At 45.1% G+C, this 18812-nt stretch overlaps 1 protein-coding gene and 1 long non-coding RNA gene across 5 annotated transcripts in view; both read right to left on the bottom strand.

Annotated features, from left to right (window-relative positions):
- LOC148379738 (uncharacterized) overlaps positions 1–3794 on the bottom strand; it is a 4642-nt gene extending 848 nt beyond the window's left edge. Inside the window, exons 1-3 of one of the 4 annotated variants that reach the window (XR_015855212.1) lie at positions 3597–3794; positions 1328–1490; positions 15–1264 (exon numbers count right to left, since the gene is read on the bottom strand). This is a non-coding gene — a long non-coding RNA (uncharacterized LOC148379738). Of the gene's footprint in view, positions 1–14; positions 1265–1327; positions 2329–3596 lie in introns of those variants that run through there. The other 3 variants (XR_015855211.1, XR_015855213.1, XR_015855210.1) reach the window with 3 other exon arrangements.
- Positions 3795–4620: 826 nt separating this feature from the next.
- The window catches only part of ext1b (exostosin glycosyltransferase 1b), a 55742-nt gene continuing 41550 nt past the window's right edge, over positions 4621–18812 (bottom strand). The window contains exons 3-11 of the mRNA XM_088364910.1: positions 17556–17663; positions 16611–16730; positions 13307–13439; positions 12386–12504; positions 10642–10737; positions 8139–8228; positions 7572–7732; positions 7311–7482; positions 4621–7059 (exon numbers count right to left, since the gene is read on the bottom strand). Coding sequence (XP_088221036.1) covers positions 6874–7059; positions 7311–7482; positions 7572–7732; positions 8139–8228; positions 10642–10737; positions 12386–12504; positions 13307–13439; positions 16611–16730; positions 17556–17663 — 1185 coding nt within the window. The 3' untranslated portion in view covers positions 4621–6873. The remainder of the gene's footprint in view (positions 7060–7310; positions 7483–7571; positions 7733–8138; positions 8229–10641; positions 10738–12385; positions 12505–13306; positions 13440–16610; positions 16731–17555; positions 17664–18812) is intronic.

Here is an 18812-nt window from a genome sequence, read left to right as displayed (position 1 = left end):
AACGTACTCATTACCTGCCCCCTCCCTGGTCTTGTGGGTGCAGCCCAGTCCCTCTGGGTGCAGGCTGGCGCTCGTCCCATCCGCCGCCCCGGCAACCCTGAACGGCAGAAAAATAAGGAAATCAAATTAAAACCAACAAGTGTGTACACTACGCTTGCAGATTGGATTGCCATGTCACCGCCTCTGGCCAGCCTTGGCCAGTCATGCATCAGGCTCCTCTTCAACACTTGGCGACTGCTTTCTTTGGGTGAGTCCTTTCTTTGCACCCCGCTCACCAATCACGGGTCTGGTGGCCTCCGTCCACCGGCTCTTCGTTTCATACATGGTCTCTTCCACCTTGCAAGACAAGCACAAAAGTCTCGCTTGCGCTTGCCGTCGCTTGCGCTTGCCGTCGCTTGCGCTTGCCGTCGCTTGCGCTTGCCGTCGCTTGCGCTTGCCGTCGCTGCGCGGTCGCTTGCGCTTGCCGTCGCTGCGCGGTCGCTTGCGGTCGCTTGCGCTTGCCGTCGCTGCGCGGTCGCTTGCGCTTGCCGTCGCTGCGCGGTCGCTTGCGCTTGCCGTCGCTGCGCGGTCGCTTGCGCTTGCCGTCGCTGCGCGGTCGCTTGCCGTTGCTGCGCGGTCGCTTGCGCTTGGCACTCAATGAGGGCTGCACAACATTTTGGAAAATCAATGATAAGGCAGTATTGGGCCAGACCACTGCATTGAGGAAAGTTGTGCAAATTTGATCGCAATCAGATCAGTTAGATGAGTTAACTTGAACTTATATCGATGACTTATCGTCTTAACTCATTACAAATAGTTAGGCAAGAAAACATGTTTCATTTGCCACATGAAAAAAAAAATCTTTACTTTCTTAAAGTGCATGTCAATAACCTAGACCACCATATGGCAGTTTTCCAATACACGTGCAGCCCTACACACGTCACCATTGGTGTCCTAATGGCAGCCTTGGGGCAACTTGATCAACACTATACGAATGAACACAACACTGCTTTGTAGCACAAAATACCAATGGCAACATTTCGTGATTGATTTCATGAATTTGTGTCAAAGAATTCTGAATTTGTTTCAGTATGCAGCCCTCAAGCAGACATTGGGACACCGCTGGTGTAATTTATATATTAAAAAAAAATCCCTTTCACACGTTGACGCTGCGCAGGTCGACGCCTCCAGGGAAGCGGGTCCCCCTCAGAACTCGGCAACTTCAGATCAATGCCACAGCAGTCAGTCCACCTCTGATCAGATTGTGTCACGTCCCGGTCGCCATCTGCAGAAACAAACAAATGTTAGAAACTCAAGGAGCACCCCAAGTTGTCGGTCACTTGCTTACTTGATCACAGCGACTCGCTGCTTTTGGAGACCGTCGCCGCGTCGGATCGGGCCGTGCGCCCCCATTTTTGCGTCCCGCCTGCAAATGGCAGAACATGCAATGAGCTGCTCGCATCATTAGGTCTTCCTCGTGGACCGGCTCGCCCAAACACCGCCCCCTACACCTAGAGAACAAAGGACACACAGCTTAGATCAAGCACGACAGTGGTAGGTTAGAAAAAGAGACAATGTGACTGTCTCGCTCCAACACCTAGGGGAGAACCAAGAAAGCAAGTACCACAGTGGTAGGTTAGGGTTAGATGAAGTGCAACAGTGGTAGGTTAGAAAAAGAAAACGTCACAAGTCAAATATCAAAATTGGACAGTCGGGATCGGCTCGCTCCAACGCCGCCCTACACCGATGGGGGAGAACAAAGAACGCAGCGAGTACGACAGCGGCAGGTTAGAAAAAGACACAAAATGGTACAAGTCATATGGCAAGATTGGACATTGGGCTCCGTGTCAAAGTTCAGTTTTGTCTCCATCCAAGTCACCACATCCTCCCCCAAGTGAGCCATCAATAGCAACCAAGGACAAGACACCGCTAGATCCAGATAAGCCACAACCTCTTAAGCATGACCAACCATCAGAGCCCCAAACACTGGCCACACCTGCAAGCTTTCCGTCGTGCACCCATAACCAAAGGCAACCACTCTGCCCCATCCTGGGCACATAATCGGCACACGTTGCCTTTTGCAGCGCACTGCTTGATTCTTGACTTGATATAGCATTGCTCCTTTGGACAGGTCATTGGCTCCTTTGGATAGGCCATGGCTCCTTTGGATAGGCCATGGCTCCTTTGGATAGGCCATGGCTCCTTTGGATAGGCCATGGCTCCTTTGGATAGGCCATGGCTCCTTTGGATAGGCCATGGCTCCTTTGGATAGGCCATGGCTCCTTTGGATAGGCCATGGCTCCTTTGGATAGGCCATGGCTCCTTTGGATAGGCCATGGCTCCTTTGGATAGGCCATGGCTCCTTTGGATAGGCCATGGCTCCTTTGGATAGGCCATGGCTCCTTTGGATAGGCCATGGCTCCTTTGGATAGGCCATGGCTCCTTTGGATAGGCCATGGCTCCTTTGGATAGGCCATGGCTCCTTTGGATAGGCCATGGCTCCTTTGGATAGGCCATGGCTCCTTTAGATAGGCCATGGCTCCTTTAGATAGGCCATTGCTCCTTTGGATAGGCCATTGCTCCTTTGGATAGGCCATTGTGCCTTTTCATATGGAATTATACTTTTCCCATTCGGCTCCTCTTGCAGCCTACAATAACACACAGACAGCCGTTAATTGTGTGCTGGGAAGCTAAAACTCGACAACCATTGTGTGTTGGGAAGCTGAAACTTGACAAAAACACGTTTTCACCTGATTTAGGACTACTCTTCCTCAGTGTCCTCAGCATCACTGAAATAGCTCCTCATGAGCCTCCTGCTTGCTTTGTATAGAAGGATGCTGGCTGGGCAGCCTTTTCTAGTGCTACAAAAGACAAACAAAATTATTGCAACAAAAATAGATATTTTAATTTTATACATACTAAGTAGTTTTGCAGTTGAAAAATATCTAATCATTATGTTGTAGTAAATTATTCAGTATTATAATTCATATTTTAATTTATTCATTCATCAACTCACCTCACATTGGACAGATGATCCAGGTTGGCGGCGTCCAAAACGAGAGAAAATAACTCGCGCAAATGTTTGTTGCGCAACGGAACGAGCGGGCGCCATCTTGGAATGGATTTGCTCTGATTTGGACATAACGTAACAAATTCGTTACATTTATCAGTTTGCATTATACGGAAATGGCACACGCATGATATGAAAGAATAAAAATGTGTTCAGTTAACTAGAGTCAAACTAACATTTCCTATAGTCAGACAAACATGCGCTTATCGGCGGCGTCATTTACGAACCTTCAACAAACAAACGAATTGTAAAATGCTGGCCAGCATTAAAAACAAAAAAAAACCCACGAAAGACATTTGAAATGCCGGAGCGGCAAAACGACCAAAATGCGCAACAACGCGACGCAAAGTCGATTGTGGCGTGCCGTGCCGTGCCCAAACCCCAAGCACTCCTTAGACAGTGAAAATCCTGCAAGAAATAAAAAATGGCATCGTAAGGAACTGCAAACATTTGCTCACGGGCTAAATTGTGTGAAAAATCCTCCAACAAACAAACATGGCGTCCGTCGTGAGCGACGGCAAGAAACGACAAACGTTTGCTCCCTTACCTGAGAAAATGCCACGCGCTCGGTGGCACCTGCATTTGAGAACTCCACTTGAGCGCGAAAATCGTGCAACAAACACGGCGTCCGTCGTGAAAAACGGCAGGAGACGACAAACATTTGCTAGCATGCCAGCTTACCTGAGAAACCGTCCGCCGCCACGCGCTCGGTGGCACCTGCATATGATAACTCCCTTGAGCACACCTGTCTTCAATTTACCTAAAGGCCTGACGTCACATCCGTCAATTCAAATCTTCTTCTCCTGATCGTCCAACGGCGCTCGGCACACTGACGCCACCAGGTGGTCGCCTGTCATGGTGACTACTGTGGAAAGGGTTGCTTCGGACTATCCGTTGAAGCTTTGAACACGGAACATGTTTGGATGGATACCCTATCAATATGACCAAATCTCCTTTATTTTGGGGACACCAACACATTACATAACGTAAAACACATACATATTGTCATATAAAGCAGTTAAAGTTAAAGCAGATTTTTGTTTTCATGCCGAAAAAAATAAAAACAAGGAATAAAACACATGACAAGTTTTAACAGGTTTTAATGTTTATTAAATATAATAAATATAAATATAAATATAATAATAATAATATTATTATTATTATAAACCAGTATGGGTTTAGGAGTTAGAACATCCCACTTGAGTCCAACATTTGGTGCAAATGTTCATGTCTTCCCCCAGGAAGACTTCTCCAGCTAAAATATTAGGCAAAGCTACAAACCCAGCGTTTCATACTGGAGTTAGGATTTCAAAGTAGGGCTTAAAGCTATAGGGTAGGGTTTCATACTGGAGTTAGGGTTTCAAAGTAGGGTATAAAGCTAGGGTTAGGGTTTCAACCTGGATTCAAAGTAGGGTTTAAAGCTAGGCTTTTCGAATTAAATATTTTTTATGAATTAAATGACCATGTATATAGTAAGTCTCTCTCTCTCTCTCTCTCTCTCTCTCTCTCTCTCTCTCGCTCTCTCTCTCACTCTCTCTCTCTCTCACTCCAAGTCAGGCGAATGATGCAGGTATCGTCAAATGAGTTTATTTTATTATAAATCATCCTTACAAAATCATCATTTGTCTATCTCATTTGTAACCTCTATAAAAGTCTTTACATAGTAGGAGGTGGGGAGAGGAGAAGGCATCAGGACAGCCACACGCTTTGACCTCACACATCAGCTAAATCACGTGATCACGGCTGCGATGATAAATAATCCAAAACATGGTTGCGTCATGGTGTGCAAACACAAAGATGGGTGGGTGGTTGCTTGTGTTGTGTTGACATGACAACAAACGCTCCTCGGCAGTGCAAGAACTCACGTTGACAAAAAAAAAAAAAAAGGCACAAATGAAGATAAACGCCAATAGTCTGGCACATTATTCTTTTGATTTCTGGACACCCAAAGTAAAAGAAAAACAAAAGAAGTCGACAATGAGGCAAACGTGCCACGTGCACAAACTTTGATGTTTCTGAATGTTTCCATCTGCTGCAGCTGCTTTTACAATTTGACTCCCGCCGAGAGCCAAGATGGCGCGCCCCGATCCAATTTTAGATCAATGGCGTATGTGATCGTCAAAGTTAAAAACCTCTGACAAATGTACGAGCGGGACTCCCATGGATGTTTCCCAGGCAAAACAAACAAAACAAACCAAAGCTGGGCGGTCTTATCGACGTGAGAACATAAAACTGAATAAATACTTTAACTCCCCTTAACAATGCAGGATCATCTGAACGTAACACCTAAACAGTCCCGTTAACAGAAAAATAAATATGTTCATGTACAGTGCAGGGAATTGTTGGCAAAGCTGTGGAATATGCAAATTTTTGTGATGAACAATCAGGCATTTGAAGAAAGGCTCAATGTTGATTTAAGACAATGGGGAACAGATGCTAAAAAGTGCTGTTCATGAACACTTTTGCGACAAAACAAATCACACGTTAAAAGCAACAGGACAAGAGGGGGGAAAAACAATTTGAAAAAACAAACAACAAAAACAGGGCTTCTTTCATGATATGCAGTTGATTTGTTTGGATATCCACACCGAAAAAAAACAAACTCATATTAGTGTTAGAATAAAGTTATGGTTTCATTTTTAAGTGCCGCCCCATACTTTTCAACCCATTACAATAATGATGATTGCTGACCCATTGAATGTGTTTTTTCCCATGACTTCAAATAAGAAAAGCTCCCATTTCCCTTTGCATTTGATGTGACATTTCCGATATCACGCTATATATGGCACTGTTGCATATTCCAAAATAACAATGACAGTGAGTCACAGCTTTGCCTGACAGAAAGGCCACGAAAAGCACATTTCTTTCATTCAAAATGTCCGAGCGGTCTTCTGATCTTGTCGCTGGAAAGACCGGCTGCCAATTAAGGTGCAAACTGTTTGATGTTAACATGACAGCATTGTGTGGATGAATGCAATACACATACGTATAGAAATATACATATGAACTATGGCTGGACAGAGGGGGCATTTTAAAGGGGCAACTAGGTGTCACAAACTAATACAGGTGGCGAAAATGTGCAATAAATAATTCTAAAGGCAGACCTGATGTCCAAAAAATGGCACACCCAGGAAATGACGGTGATGGCTAAAGGACTAAAAAGGCCGGCAAGCAAGTTACACTCGAGGCCAACGAAGCAGGATGAAATGGCAATTTGGGTCAGAACATCCAGCATTTGCTTCATTTCATCACAAAATGTTCATTTTGCTCATCTGCAAAGGACGGGGGGGAAAATGTACTCGGCTCAACTTACGATTGGGGACAGGATTCTCGGAATGAAACACATTAGTAAAAAAAAACAACCCAAAAAATAAACCCCACAGGACTGAGAGCAGGATATGAGATTTCAGGCTTTCAATAGTGGCGAACATGAGGAAACATGATTTTTTTTTTTTTTTAATCTGATCAGGATATACTGACCTCACTGTCCTTAAAATGAAAAATTAAAAAGTATGCCAACCCTTTCAGAGACAGCAGCTGATTTGTACAAAAATCAAATCAGGCGATAAAGCAGTGTTGGGGGTCGGGTTCGGGTACCAACAAGTCCAGCAATCGCGCCCCGATGCCATACGGATTGCTCGGAGTCACCTTGTAGGGATCCGCCAAAAAAATATTCTATCCAAACCACTGTTTTGTGTCTCCTTTCATTTTCTTCTTCTGAACTCCCAAACATTTGTTCAGCAACACGGCGGCACGGCGTCATCGTCCCCCGCCCTCACGCCTCCCCCCAGGGTAGGGTCCCCCCCGAGGGGGTGCCGGTCCTGTCAGAGCCTCTCGATGTCCTTGTATTTCTTGCGAAGGATGGACACCTGGTCCTTGAACAGGACCGGATCCAGTCTCATCTGGGATCGGACCAGCGGCATGGTGCCAAACCAGCTGGCAAACTTGTTCATGCACGTCTGCCGCTGAGCGAAGTGGTCCGGGTCGGCCCAGCGAGATGCCCTTGAAGACTTTGGGGGAAATGAAATTGAAATTAATATTCAGCTCAACATGCGTTTAATAAAAACATTCACATGCACAGCAGTGTTTCAGCGTTCCCAGTTTGTATTTGCTGAAATCAAAAGCTCTTTCAATCCAAAACATCTTAACGGGTCAAGTTCCATTTGAACAGACGTGCTCTTATTTGATAGCAGCATTTGTGAGTTATTTGAACAGCTTTCTAAGAGCTGCCACAAAAAACCTGTAGATGTTGCCGCCTCACCTGTCCCATCATTGTTTCCTTGTACTGTTTCTTCTGTGTGACTTTGATGGGTGGGAGCTTGGTGATGGCAGAAACCAGGAAGTTCATCAGGATGTCTTCGCAGTTGGCCAGCTGATCCACCATGGTCTTGAGACTGGAGGGCAGGTAGTTGGTGTACAGGTAGTGGTAATACCTGCAAGACATGACAGGAACCATACTCGTCCATCAAATGATTTTTTTTCCCCGTCATAATGAGGTCACCATAATGACACTTAACGCTACCTGTGGTAGATGGCGGCGCCCGTCAGCACCATGGAGTAGTCATTGGTCCACTTGGAGGTGTAACCCCACCGCTCCTTGTTGCCGTCCCAGAAATGGCTACGCGCCGGATAGCCAACTATTCGCTCGGGAAAACTCTGCCACACGGTGAAGGCAAAGTCCACCTGGAGACAAACCACAGATGACATTATAAATGTATGATAAGAACTCCGTGTCAATTTTGTCAACACATTCTAAAAAAAAAAACGATAACGTAAAAGGATGGCATTTTTTCCTTGGAACATTGAAAAGGTCATTTGAATGACAACAAAGACATCATTTGTTATTCAAGGTCGTATGAGCTGATGTGACCTATGCAAGATTCGATTGACCAGATGGTTCTTCTTGCATATTGATTCATCCCATCACGCATCATTGGACTATTCGGAAACTTGACCATCTAAATCCTCAGCATAAAATTGACTTCCTACATCTAACTCCTTCTAAAACTGGAAAACAAGAAGAAAACCGAGAAGGCCACTGTGACCTTCGGTTGCCTGATCGGAAATCATTTGCAAGACGTCAACACACCTCCGTGGTGGACAACACCGTGTCTTCATCCAAGCTGAGGACGGCATCGGTCACGATGGCCTCGTAAGGGAGGAAGCGGCTGCTCATCACCTGCAAAGTGAGACGCGGGGCAAAATAAGGTCAACCATTTCGATAGATCATCCAGGATTAGTGCTCTTTTTATTCAACCCACTGAAATCAATCAGCTGTTTCAATGACTCTGGAGGACACAAGTTGTGACATCACTAAGCAGATATTTTTTGCTCTACTGACAACAATAACAACGACGACGATGATGGAGTGCTGATCAGACTTCCATAATCCAATACTTTATATATACTGTATGATGAAAGTGATGGAGCCTTGTGGGTGGTTTGGATCAGCCTGGCTGAAAAGCACCCAGATGGGAGCGCAGCAGACTCCCTCCCTCTGTGTGTGTGTGTGTGTGTGTGGTCAGCCTCCCTCCCACACAAAAAAGAGACATCTCAGAAATGCAGCACCGTGATGGGCACGCATATTTAACTAAACACGATTTAAACTAAAACCCAAGGAATCTTGCAATTGTTGGCTGTGCACCTCTTAAAACACCATTTGCTCTTGCAGTTCAATGTCATTTGACTTTTTATTTTTCAAAACACCTGGAGGAGGGTGACAGGGTTTTGTTGGAAACTTCATTAACTCATTTTTTGCTTTGTTATTTTCAGTTTTACAATTATTTTGTGTAGAATTTGTGAGCAGGCAAGCACAAGCAGAAATGTCGTAAATAATGTGTTTAGTTTGTTCCTTTTGAAGGCATTAATTTTTGCGGAAAAAAAAAATTCTGAGAAATTATTCTCAATACAAAGCCAATTTGGATGCTTTTAACATTGAGGGAGCAATTTGCAATTTTCCATTGAATCGTACAAAGAGCACAAAAGATGAACTACATCAAATGTTTCTTTTTCTAGCTTGTTTTGACCAGCTGTCTTAATACTTAACAATAGGTTCATTTTGTAAAAGTGGAAATATGATTTTTTTTTTTTCCCCCCTCCCGTAATCGCCCCAGCACTGATTTCACACACTTCATACGAGTGTTTGCCTTGCGGCCCTTGTCGTCAGAGGGCGAAAGAGACAGTGAGGATGGAGAGGAGACAGGAGAAGTGTTCCCTCCCACTCACTTCAAATGAGGCTTCGCTGTGTCATCATTACGCCTGCTATCTCCTGCGGGCACGATAAGAGAAACAAAACAAAGCCATCACCCCTCTCCAGGATGGCTACTTCTCCAGACAGCCAGACAAAGTTGAGTGGACTAGTAGCACAGGAGGGAGTGTGTGCAAGTGTGTGTGTAATGACAGCGAGACCAACGGAGTGGCAGAATAACAAAAGAAAAGGGAGAGGATGAGAGGCGAGCGTTTCCAAACCCCAGGTGGTTTGTAACATTAGAAGAGCGACATATTAGCCTGGGGCTTCCCGGAATGTGAGCTCGCTCTTACAGCAAGAATCTGCCTCTGAGCGTTTTTTTTGAAAGTACAGAAAAGGCTGGCTCGGACGAAAAAAATAAATAAAGGACCACCGATGAGGTCGGTAAATGTCCGTTGGGATTGTCACGAGGTAAGCGGTCATTAAGCGGACTTGCGGCCAAGGAGAAGATGGAGACGGGATTGATGTTAATCCCATAAAAACAGCGCATTGCAAATTCTATTTGTCGAGCCGGTTTGTTCCTACGGGGGAGGAAACAATCGTTAGCGTCATAAATATGAAGCCAAAGGCCAGACAGCTTTTTGTAACAGCTGTGCACAGTCATTTGGAGAAAATGTGCCATTAAAGACAATAAACTGAGTTTTTTTTTGTTGTTTTGCTTCACTTCCTGCATTACTAATTCACACTTGGAAACGTTGAGTGCAAATTGCAAGCTGCTTATAATAGTTTGCCGTTTTATTTCATTTTGACTTTTGTTTTTTTTAAATTCACTTCGTTCATATTTAGTGTTGCTTTGTTTAGTTTCAGTGAAAGCTCAACAAAAACAAAAGGACACATTTGCTAAACTTAAGAGTTCTTTTTTTTCAATGTGAAATGTCATCTCAATTAGTTTGCATAGGGCAAGGGAAATATATCATCTCTCCTCTCTCTCTCATGGTAGCACACAGTAAACACAACCAGCCGCAACCGCAGCGTAACACAGGTCCCCCCCCCCGACACACACACACATCGGTCAACAAACATACTTTCACGTTATGACTGACAGCCCACTCGGAGCCACAGAGGGAGGTAAACCATAAGGTCGGTAAACCGCCGCATGAGCGATGCTGACATGACAACCACCTCCTTTTACACACAATACTATTTTGTTGCAGTCTATTTTGGCCTATTACAGAGTTTTAATTAAAAGCACCCAAATTGTTCTTTAGCGCAGCACAAATTGAAACTCATTAACTCCCAAACGCTCTCCAACTGGATGAAGTCTAAAACAATATACTGTGTGAAAATCTGCATATTGCAAGGGCCATGATTTGAAGTCATTAAAAAAAAAAAAAAAAAACCTCACCTTGTTCTCGCCTTCTATGACGATAACAGGTACGGAGGTGGAGGGCCAGCGGTGCTTGGCAGGGAGCGGCTTGTCACAGTTCCACAGGACAATGATCTAGGAAAAACAAAATACATTAAAAACAACATTCCTGGTTGAATGTTAAAGAGCCAAAAGATTTTTTTGTACACAAAAGATGTCTTGCTTTTTTTTTTTGCACACAAGGAAATGACTTTCTGGGGTCAGGTTTGGGGTCATGGAAATGTTCATCCATGCTTGTTGGGAAACTTGCACCATGTGACACACGCTGGTACGTTCTCATAGCTCAGCCTCCTCTTATCTTGTTTTATTTGGATATAAACTGGCGTTCGCGATGCTCCCACTCCAAACAAATTCGAGCTAACTGGAGATTTTCTCGACATGTTTTCCACTACTTCCATGCAGCAAGATAGACTGCAATATGGCGTCATTGGGCGATGCTGGCGACGTCCTAAAATGCGTTACCGGGTTCTATTTCGGCTCTATTAGGAGGACAGATGGCATCTTCGCCAGCTCTCTCAGGGTGCCTGCCGATGGTGTGATTGTGGATGCAAGACTGCGTGCGTGCGTGCGTGGATGTGTGTGCACGGCAATGACCGCGGGCAAAAAAAACGGAATCGCTATCAAGGCTGCAAGAAATCTGTCTTTCTCCGCAGAAGGTTCACCATGTCAAAAACTGCCAAAGTGTGTTCAAAAGCTTTTTTTTTTTTATTCCGTCATCGCATCAAATTTAGATTTCTTTTTTACCCTCACTGTTATTCCCAGTCCCTCTCCTGCATTCATTTATTTATATCCTCATCTACTCGGAGCCCGGCAGTAGTGGGCTGTGTACCTGGTTCTTCATTCTGCATGCACGGCCTGAACATTTTTAAGCAGTATTTCCTTTCGCTGTTTTGCCAATGCGTTGGTGAGCAAAAAAAAAAAAGGTCAAATGTTTGCAGAATATTTAATAGACAAAAACAGACGTCATATGATTAGGATGATTATTTTTCTCCCACGGAGTAAAAAGTCAGGATGCTTAAATCTGTGGCAGCTTTGTACAAATAATAAAAATATATAGCAGCAACCCACAATTCAACCTTTGAAAAAGCTAATTTATCTTCTGCCAATTCATCCTACCGAATGATAATTATGTGTCAGTCAAGGAGCAAACGCTAGTACAACTTGACCTCGTCTTTGACTAACCTTACCACAATGTACTAAAGTTGATTAAGTGATTTTGATAGCCTTCACAATTTTTAGTGAAGGATACGAAGAAAAATGCACAGGAAAATAGATGAATTGATGACTCATTTGAACTAAAAATCTGCTATTAGTTTTTCTATTTGTAAAATAAGCACCATGAACATTCCAGCGTCTTCTGAAAGTGTCAATCAAAACTCTTAGGCAAAAAAAAAATAGACTGATCATTTCATTGCATCTCTGTTTTTTCTCACTACAAACCATCCTGCACCAACACACTTCCACTGAAACTCACTTTCTTTGAGAAACTTGCACAGCAAATAAAAAAGGGAGACACACACACACATACACACACATGCAGCCATTGGGGAGCAAATTCCATTTCATTTCCCATGCTGTTAAGGAGCGAGCCCAGGAATCAATACACGATGCCGTGCTGAAAGGGGGCTCGGCTGCCATGGAGACAAATGCGCCACAGCTACAAAACGCTGTTCAGGTTCAATCCATCAGCGTTAACACAAACACACACACACACATGTTTCACCTGTGCACAGTACTGGGACTTGGCCACGGCCATCAGCAGCTTGAGGATGGGCTGGGACTGGGAGACCAGATTTGACACGGCGTGGATGACAGCTGTGAACTTTGGAGACGGTTTAATACCTGAAACGTAACGTGACAGACTTAAAAAATGAAATCAGGCAAATGGGTGAAACGCCGCCGACCAACTGCTAGCCATTAGTGTCGTTTCAAAAAGCCATCTGAACGGAGCCGGGAGACCGACAAACATGATTCATATCGGGGTGGTGGGGGACAAAACTGGAGCGGAATGACACAAGTGCAGGCTGTTCTAATGCTTGGATGCTGTCTTTGGCGTGGCGCGCTCCATTCTCTGGCTTTCATCCCACCCTCCACATTACGGAATCAGCACATCTCGCCAGCTGAATGATTACTGCATCATCACCAGCCAGTTTGATTCAGCCTTTTAATACCGACTACTTGACTAGTTTGTGATTTTCCAATATGGACGTTTATACGATATTCCTTCTGTCTATTTGACTGCAAAGCGGAGTAAATCTCCCTCTTATTCGTCAAAGCCGGCCGTATTGATGAATGTGTGCGTGGAGGAATGATGGAGTGAAGACGCGAGGAGGGGGCGGCCCCCCGAGAGGTCCTCGGGTCGCGGGGGTGATAACTCGGCGCTACTGAACCGCAACGGCGGCGCCGAGTGCTGACTCAAAAGCGATGATGGAGAGGCCAGTGAGTCAGCAGGACAAATACAACCATTCGTCAAAGGGCCGTTCCTCCGCTCGCTACGCTCAACGGGGGCAGTCGATCAAGACGAAAGGCCGTATATTTCTACTGCTCGGACAAGCTGAGGAAAATAAATTCACTTCGCCGCCTTTTCGTACACGCTAACAATCCAGGGCGATGTTAAAAGACAAATTGAATGCATGCTACTGACCAAATGTGGCGTAGAAGAAGGGGAAGTCTCCTAGGTAGCTGGAGTACTGCGAGAGAGCAAAGAGCCCCCCGGGGTGAGTGTTCCACATCAGGGTGCTCCTGGAACTGTGCTCCAAAAGGCGATCTTGGATGATCTGGGAAAACAACCAGAGCAGGGCAAACATCACATACGAGGCTCCTAATAAGGTGTTCATCTTTAATTGACGACGTTAAGGTGCTTCCAAGTTGAAGGGCTTGGCGGCTGTGTTCAATGTGAATACATTAGCATTGTTTCAGAATAAAATGGAAGGACCCCTGTGGACTTGAGGGATGGCATTTCAAATGGCAGGAGAGCATTTTTTATTTCCACTCATACATGATGGGAATGACATAGTTTGACAGAACATTGGATCCTATGCAACCATTATTTTCAAAGTACTTTAAAAAAAAAGTGAATATTTGAACGAGGCTTGCAAAGCAATCAGGTTTCTTCTTTTTCTTATTGCTTCAGCAGCGGCTCTCGATGGCGTCAACGGCTTTTTAGTCGACGCGCAGAATTGCACTTGCTTTTAATGGCTCCAGAATGCATCTGCCACATCGCACACTCGCACGGTACGGCGTTCCAGTAACAATATCATCAGTTGCATCTAAGCAGGAAGTCAGTCAGGGCCGCCTGAATCCTTTCTGAATCCAAATGGAGCAGTCACTCAGAGAGTCAGACAGCAGAATGGCCACTGCTCTCTCGGCCGTCTCCCCGCGGCGGCGGCGGCGGCCTCGGCCTTTGCCGAACAGGCGGGGAGAGAACAGAGATATTGCTACCTTGCCCTTGAGCCAAGCTAAATTGCTTCAGTAAAACAGGCGCAGGTTTAGGGGCCGTGCTTTATGGCCGCTATTGAAAAGGGGAGGTGATGGCTGCTGGCTTGGTAACTCAGAGGAGAATCCGGTGATTTGTAGCGACGGCTGAGCAGCTGATAGCTATTTGGAATGTGTAAAGTAAAAAAAAAAAAAAGTTATTATGATAGCTGGAAGGGCCCCACCGTGATAATATTGACAAAGCAACATAAAGATTCTTCATAGTGAGGGGCAGGAAAAAATGCAAGGGCTGAGCTTTTTTTAACACCCCCCGAGCTCGGTTTCATTTGCTTTCGCCGGAAAGATTAACGCGGCGGCCATTGACTTATCTCTCAAAACACTGACTGCCACCTAAAAAAGCCACAGCCTTTCCACCTTACGACGGGCAATTTGGCTCGCTTGACTGCCGCTCCTCCCCCGTCAGCAGAACCTTAGTCGCGACGTGATGGACGACTCAATCTCACCTCCCAACAGCCACAATCAACCAATTAGAGCATGACAGATAAATCCTGCTTCTCGGGAAGTGCGCGGTGAGTTGCCCTTTAATAGGTGGCCTTTAATAGACGTACCAGCAACTCACATTTGACTGTCTTGACCTTGAGATTGGTGGCGAGATGTCTGATTGGTTGCGGGAAACACTGCATGAAAAGGGGGGGACGATCCTGTCGCTGCACTTCAGGGGCTGGACGGGTCACGAAAAGTGCATTGAAGTTCGATATATGCTTTGATTCGATTCGAATCGAACGCGATACAGCGATCAACGTGACCGTTTAGTCAGGTTGGCTCGATGTGTAGCGGCCCTTAAGGAGATTTGGATTCAGCGTGGCCGGTCGTCGGGTCGACGGGATGAATTAACCATGTCGCTTGTTATCTGCGGGGCTGCCACGGCAACGCCATTTACATATGTCAGCCCTTCTCGGCCCCGCTCTTGCCCCGCTCACCTCGCTCGCCTCCTACTTTTTACAGGACAGTCAGTCAGGATTAAGGCCGAGCCGCATTCCGAACGCTGGCATACGCTGAGTCACCTTGCTTTTTAGCGCAGAGTGACAACGGCAAGGTTGTGCCTGGGTGGTGGATCTGAGCTGACAAACCTTGACATATGGAGATGTGCTTTCGACCGCGTGTGTGTGCGTGCGACAATCACGCCTCGCCGTGAAGCGTGCTAGCGAACAATAAAGCTACGACGTGGAGATAGACGACATCAAACGGGATCTCCGTGCTGTGGCCATGACAGATTGAGAGTGCGGAAAAGCTGCAGAGGCAACAAAATGGCATTCCCGCGTGACTCGGTACGAGGGGGAAATTAAACCTGTGATATTTTCTTATGAGCGGGAGAGGAAGTCGACGAGAGGAAGGATTATTAAGCGCAGCCTTTATCCGGTTCTCGGTAAACAAATTTGATGAAGATGTTCCGGTCACAAACTTCATGAACTGGGTTACTGTTGAATAAAATATGAGGTCAGTGGAAGGGAACTTCAACTGCATGTTTTTAGGGATTGTGGAGAGGAAAAAAAGTCCGAATAACAGAACGAAGAATTCCAAAGCAGACCTGCAAATAGTCGGTGCACTATTATGATCGCAAAAGTTGGACACACTTGGAGCCACGTACTTTCACTTTGCGTGACCGACAATTATGTTGCTGTGACTGATGTGACACTCTTTGGAAATTACTTTCGTACATGACAAGGCTTTTAGACTTTCAACATTTCTTCCTTTTGACATGAATAATTATTTCTATCATGACCATGTACCGGTAGAAAAAAAATAGTCATTATATTTAATGAAAACGTACTTATTATTTTTTATAGATATTTTATATTATATATATATATATATTTATATATATTTTTTTATTTAATTATATAACTTTCAAGTGAAGCAGGTGTGCAGGGTACATTCACCACATGTGCTTGTAATACAATACACCCTTTAGCAGAATTATGAATGGATGATTCTATAAGGAACTCATTTCAAAACCACGATTGTTTCACGGAGGTGAAAGGTCAAGAGTGTGGCCATGGCTGTTTATGTAAACCTGCCCGTTGAGACAGAGCCTCTTTCAGCTCCAGCTATCACTGATGCTGTTTCAACCACTTTGACTACAAGCACCACTAATGTTGTGAAGAGCACAGGAATCAATGGATGAGTACTTCACTACAACCTCTACGGTGAGTCACGTTTTTTATTTTTTTATTTTTCATCAAGCTACAGAATAACGGATTCTTTATTGAGATTATTTTTAATGAAAAGGGATTCCAGTGTGAGCTTCACGCTGCTTTCCGAACATGTGCTTTAGGTTTAAGTGCTGTCTATAAATGACAGCGTCCCCCGCCGCTTGGCTCGCTCGCGGCACGACGCCGACCAGACAACGCGGAACGAAAGCCAGATTTGATCGAATGTGCGGTGACACCGCGGCCCCTGAGAGGGTGATTGATGATGAGGGGTGCGGATGGGTGCATGTGTTGGCTCCTCACCTCCAGTGTGGTCAGCACTATTTTTTCCACTGAGGAAAAGTAGGCCTCCCACAGGAACTGCGTCTGCTGTCTAAGCGACAGGATCTTATCCTGGTGGATGGAACGCACCGTGGTAGGAACCTGCGAAAGAAATATTGCCAATTTACACCAAAGTAATAATATGTCAATTCGATTTTGTTCTTCATTGCGGCGCCTTCTGCTGTGCATCACTCAGCCACCGGAGGGGCAGTATAAGCAGCTAAACAAAGAGTTTCGCATGACTGATTACCTCAGTATAGGACAAAAGTTGTTTTTAGAGGATAAAGAAAATCAGCATTGATAAATTGTCGGTTTACATGTGTTGCCGCACCCTTTGTGCTCGAAATTGATTTGCGTTACAACATTGCCACGGATGTACTATTTGTTATCCCATCTATGCTATTTCTCAAGACAAAGTTGTTTGGTCATTTTAAATTTTCTTTGACAGTCATTACATATAGTGAGTAATCCTATAGTATTTAAAAGACTCCAAATAGGATTCTAGTGAGATGCCGGACGGGATAATGAGCTCAGATTAGTTTCCTCTATTGCCGAAAGACTCAATGTCAAACAATGTTACTCGGCACTTAATTCAAATTTCAGACTTAATTGGCATATAATTACTTTCTTTTTCTCCCCCCCCGCACTCATGAATATTATACAGTTCTATCGACTTGCTCATTCTATTTACTTGCCCTCTGGTGTAAGAAAAAGTGAGACTTGAGTGATATTTCTAGGACTTGCTATCGTTGCCCCAATTGAGTTTGGGGTAGACAAGCGCCTTGAAGAAAACAACAATAGTGCAATCAATTCAAAGGAAGAAAGAGCCTGCTGCACCGTTCAGCACTTTGCAAGTCATAGGCAGTTTTATTTCAGAGCTGGGAGTGCTGCCGTTTGTCTCGCCGGTACCGTTTGCGGCTGATTTACCTGCAGCAGGAGCCTCTCGTCACCGATGACTGCTGCCGTATTCCAGTTGATGATCTCTGAGAAAGGCAGCTCCCAGCCGTTACTAAGCATCACCGGCACGCACGCCGCCTGACAGACACACACACATGCAGAGTCAGACAGGATATGCCTCCTGCAAAAACACGACGACTTGGGCCATATTGATTATTATGATCAGATCAGTTTTGAAATTAATTCGACACTACGTTCGTTGTTCTTGTAGTTTGCTGTGATTTCACTTTCGCCACGTAAACCCAACCGCGTAAACATTGCCGATTACGTTACGATAACTAACAATCTCTGTGTGTTCCTAGCTATATGACACGATTCTTGAGTCACATGGGAGACACAAAAACAAGCTCGTAAAAGCCGCATCAACACATCACCCGGCCTTATAAATGCCAAATGTGGAGCAGGTTAACAAACAGTAGTTTACAGATCCAGGTGTTGTTGCTGGGTCAATATGTGCTCCCGAGAGGAGAATTAATGTTGTGTACGCTACACGGCGCGCCAGCACGGAAAGAAAACCGCTATTGTGTTGCTACTGGAAACAAAGAATGATGACTGCGAGTGCAAGTAAATGCAAAAAATGACCTGGATCCTGTCGGCGTGCCGAATAACGGGGCAACGGTTTTAGGATTTGACCGAAAAAAAAGGACACTCGATATATCAATTTGGATTCCTATTGATTGTTTGTAATGAGAAAAAATGGAGGCTGCCCAAGCTAACTGCATCAATATTGTATAGACAAAAGTATTGAGACACACATCATCAATCTTATCTCCTCTCTCCCTTCCTCGCTTCCCCTCTTTCTCCATACATCATGAAAAACCCCAACCTAGCTTCTATTTTTAGTCTATTAAAAGTAACGGCACGGCGCTGTACTACTTTTGTCCGAGTTGTGCATCTCAGCAGCATGCAAATGAAAGTGGCGCCTGCAAGCCGTCAGACTCAGCAATATCAATAATTCTATTTTGATTGTTTAATTAAAAAAGAAAAGTTGTGATGAGGCTGAATGTGACCTTTGGGAAGAGTTGCGGCCCTGGGATGGAGACACGGGAGCAGCTGGTGTGTGTGTGCAATGGTGTTTGCGAGTCTGACGTCATGACGACCCTGTCGCTCCCGGGACGTAAAGGTGTCACCTCGACCGCAACTGGCCCTCGGGCTCGGCGGTCATCCGCTTCACACATATTCGCGTGTACACACACACATGGGCGCGCACACAGTTTGCCTCTGGTA

The sequence above is a fragment of the Syngnathus floridae genome, chromosome 21 (assembly GCF_059516105.1).
Source record: "Syngnathus floridae isolate MCC-2025c chromosome 21, RoL_Sflo_1.0, whole genome shotgun sequence".
NCBI lineage: Eukaryota > Metazoa > Chordata > Actinopteri > Syngnathiformes > Syngnathidae > Syngnathus > Syngnathus floridae.
The sequence above is the reverse complement of the archived record's forward strand: the minus strand, read 5'-3'. Positions and strand labels throughout refer to the sequence as shown.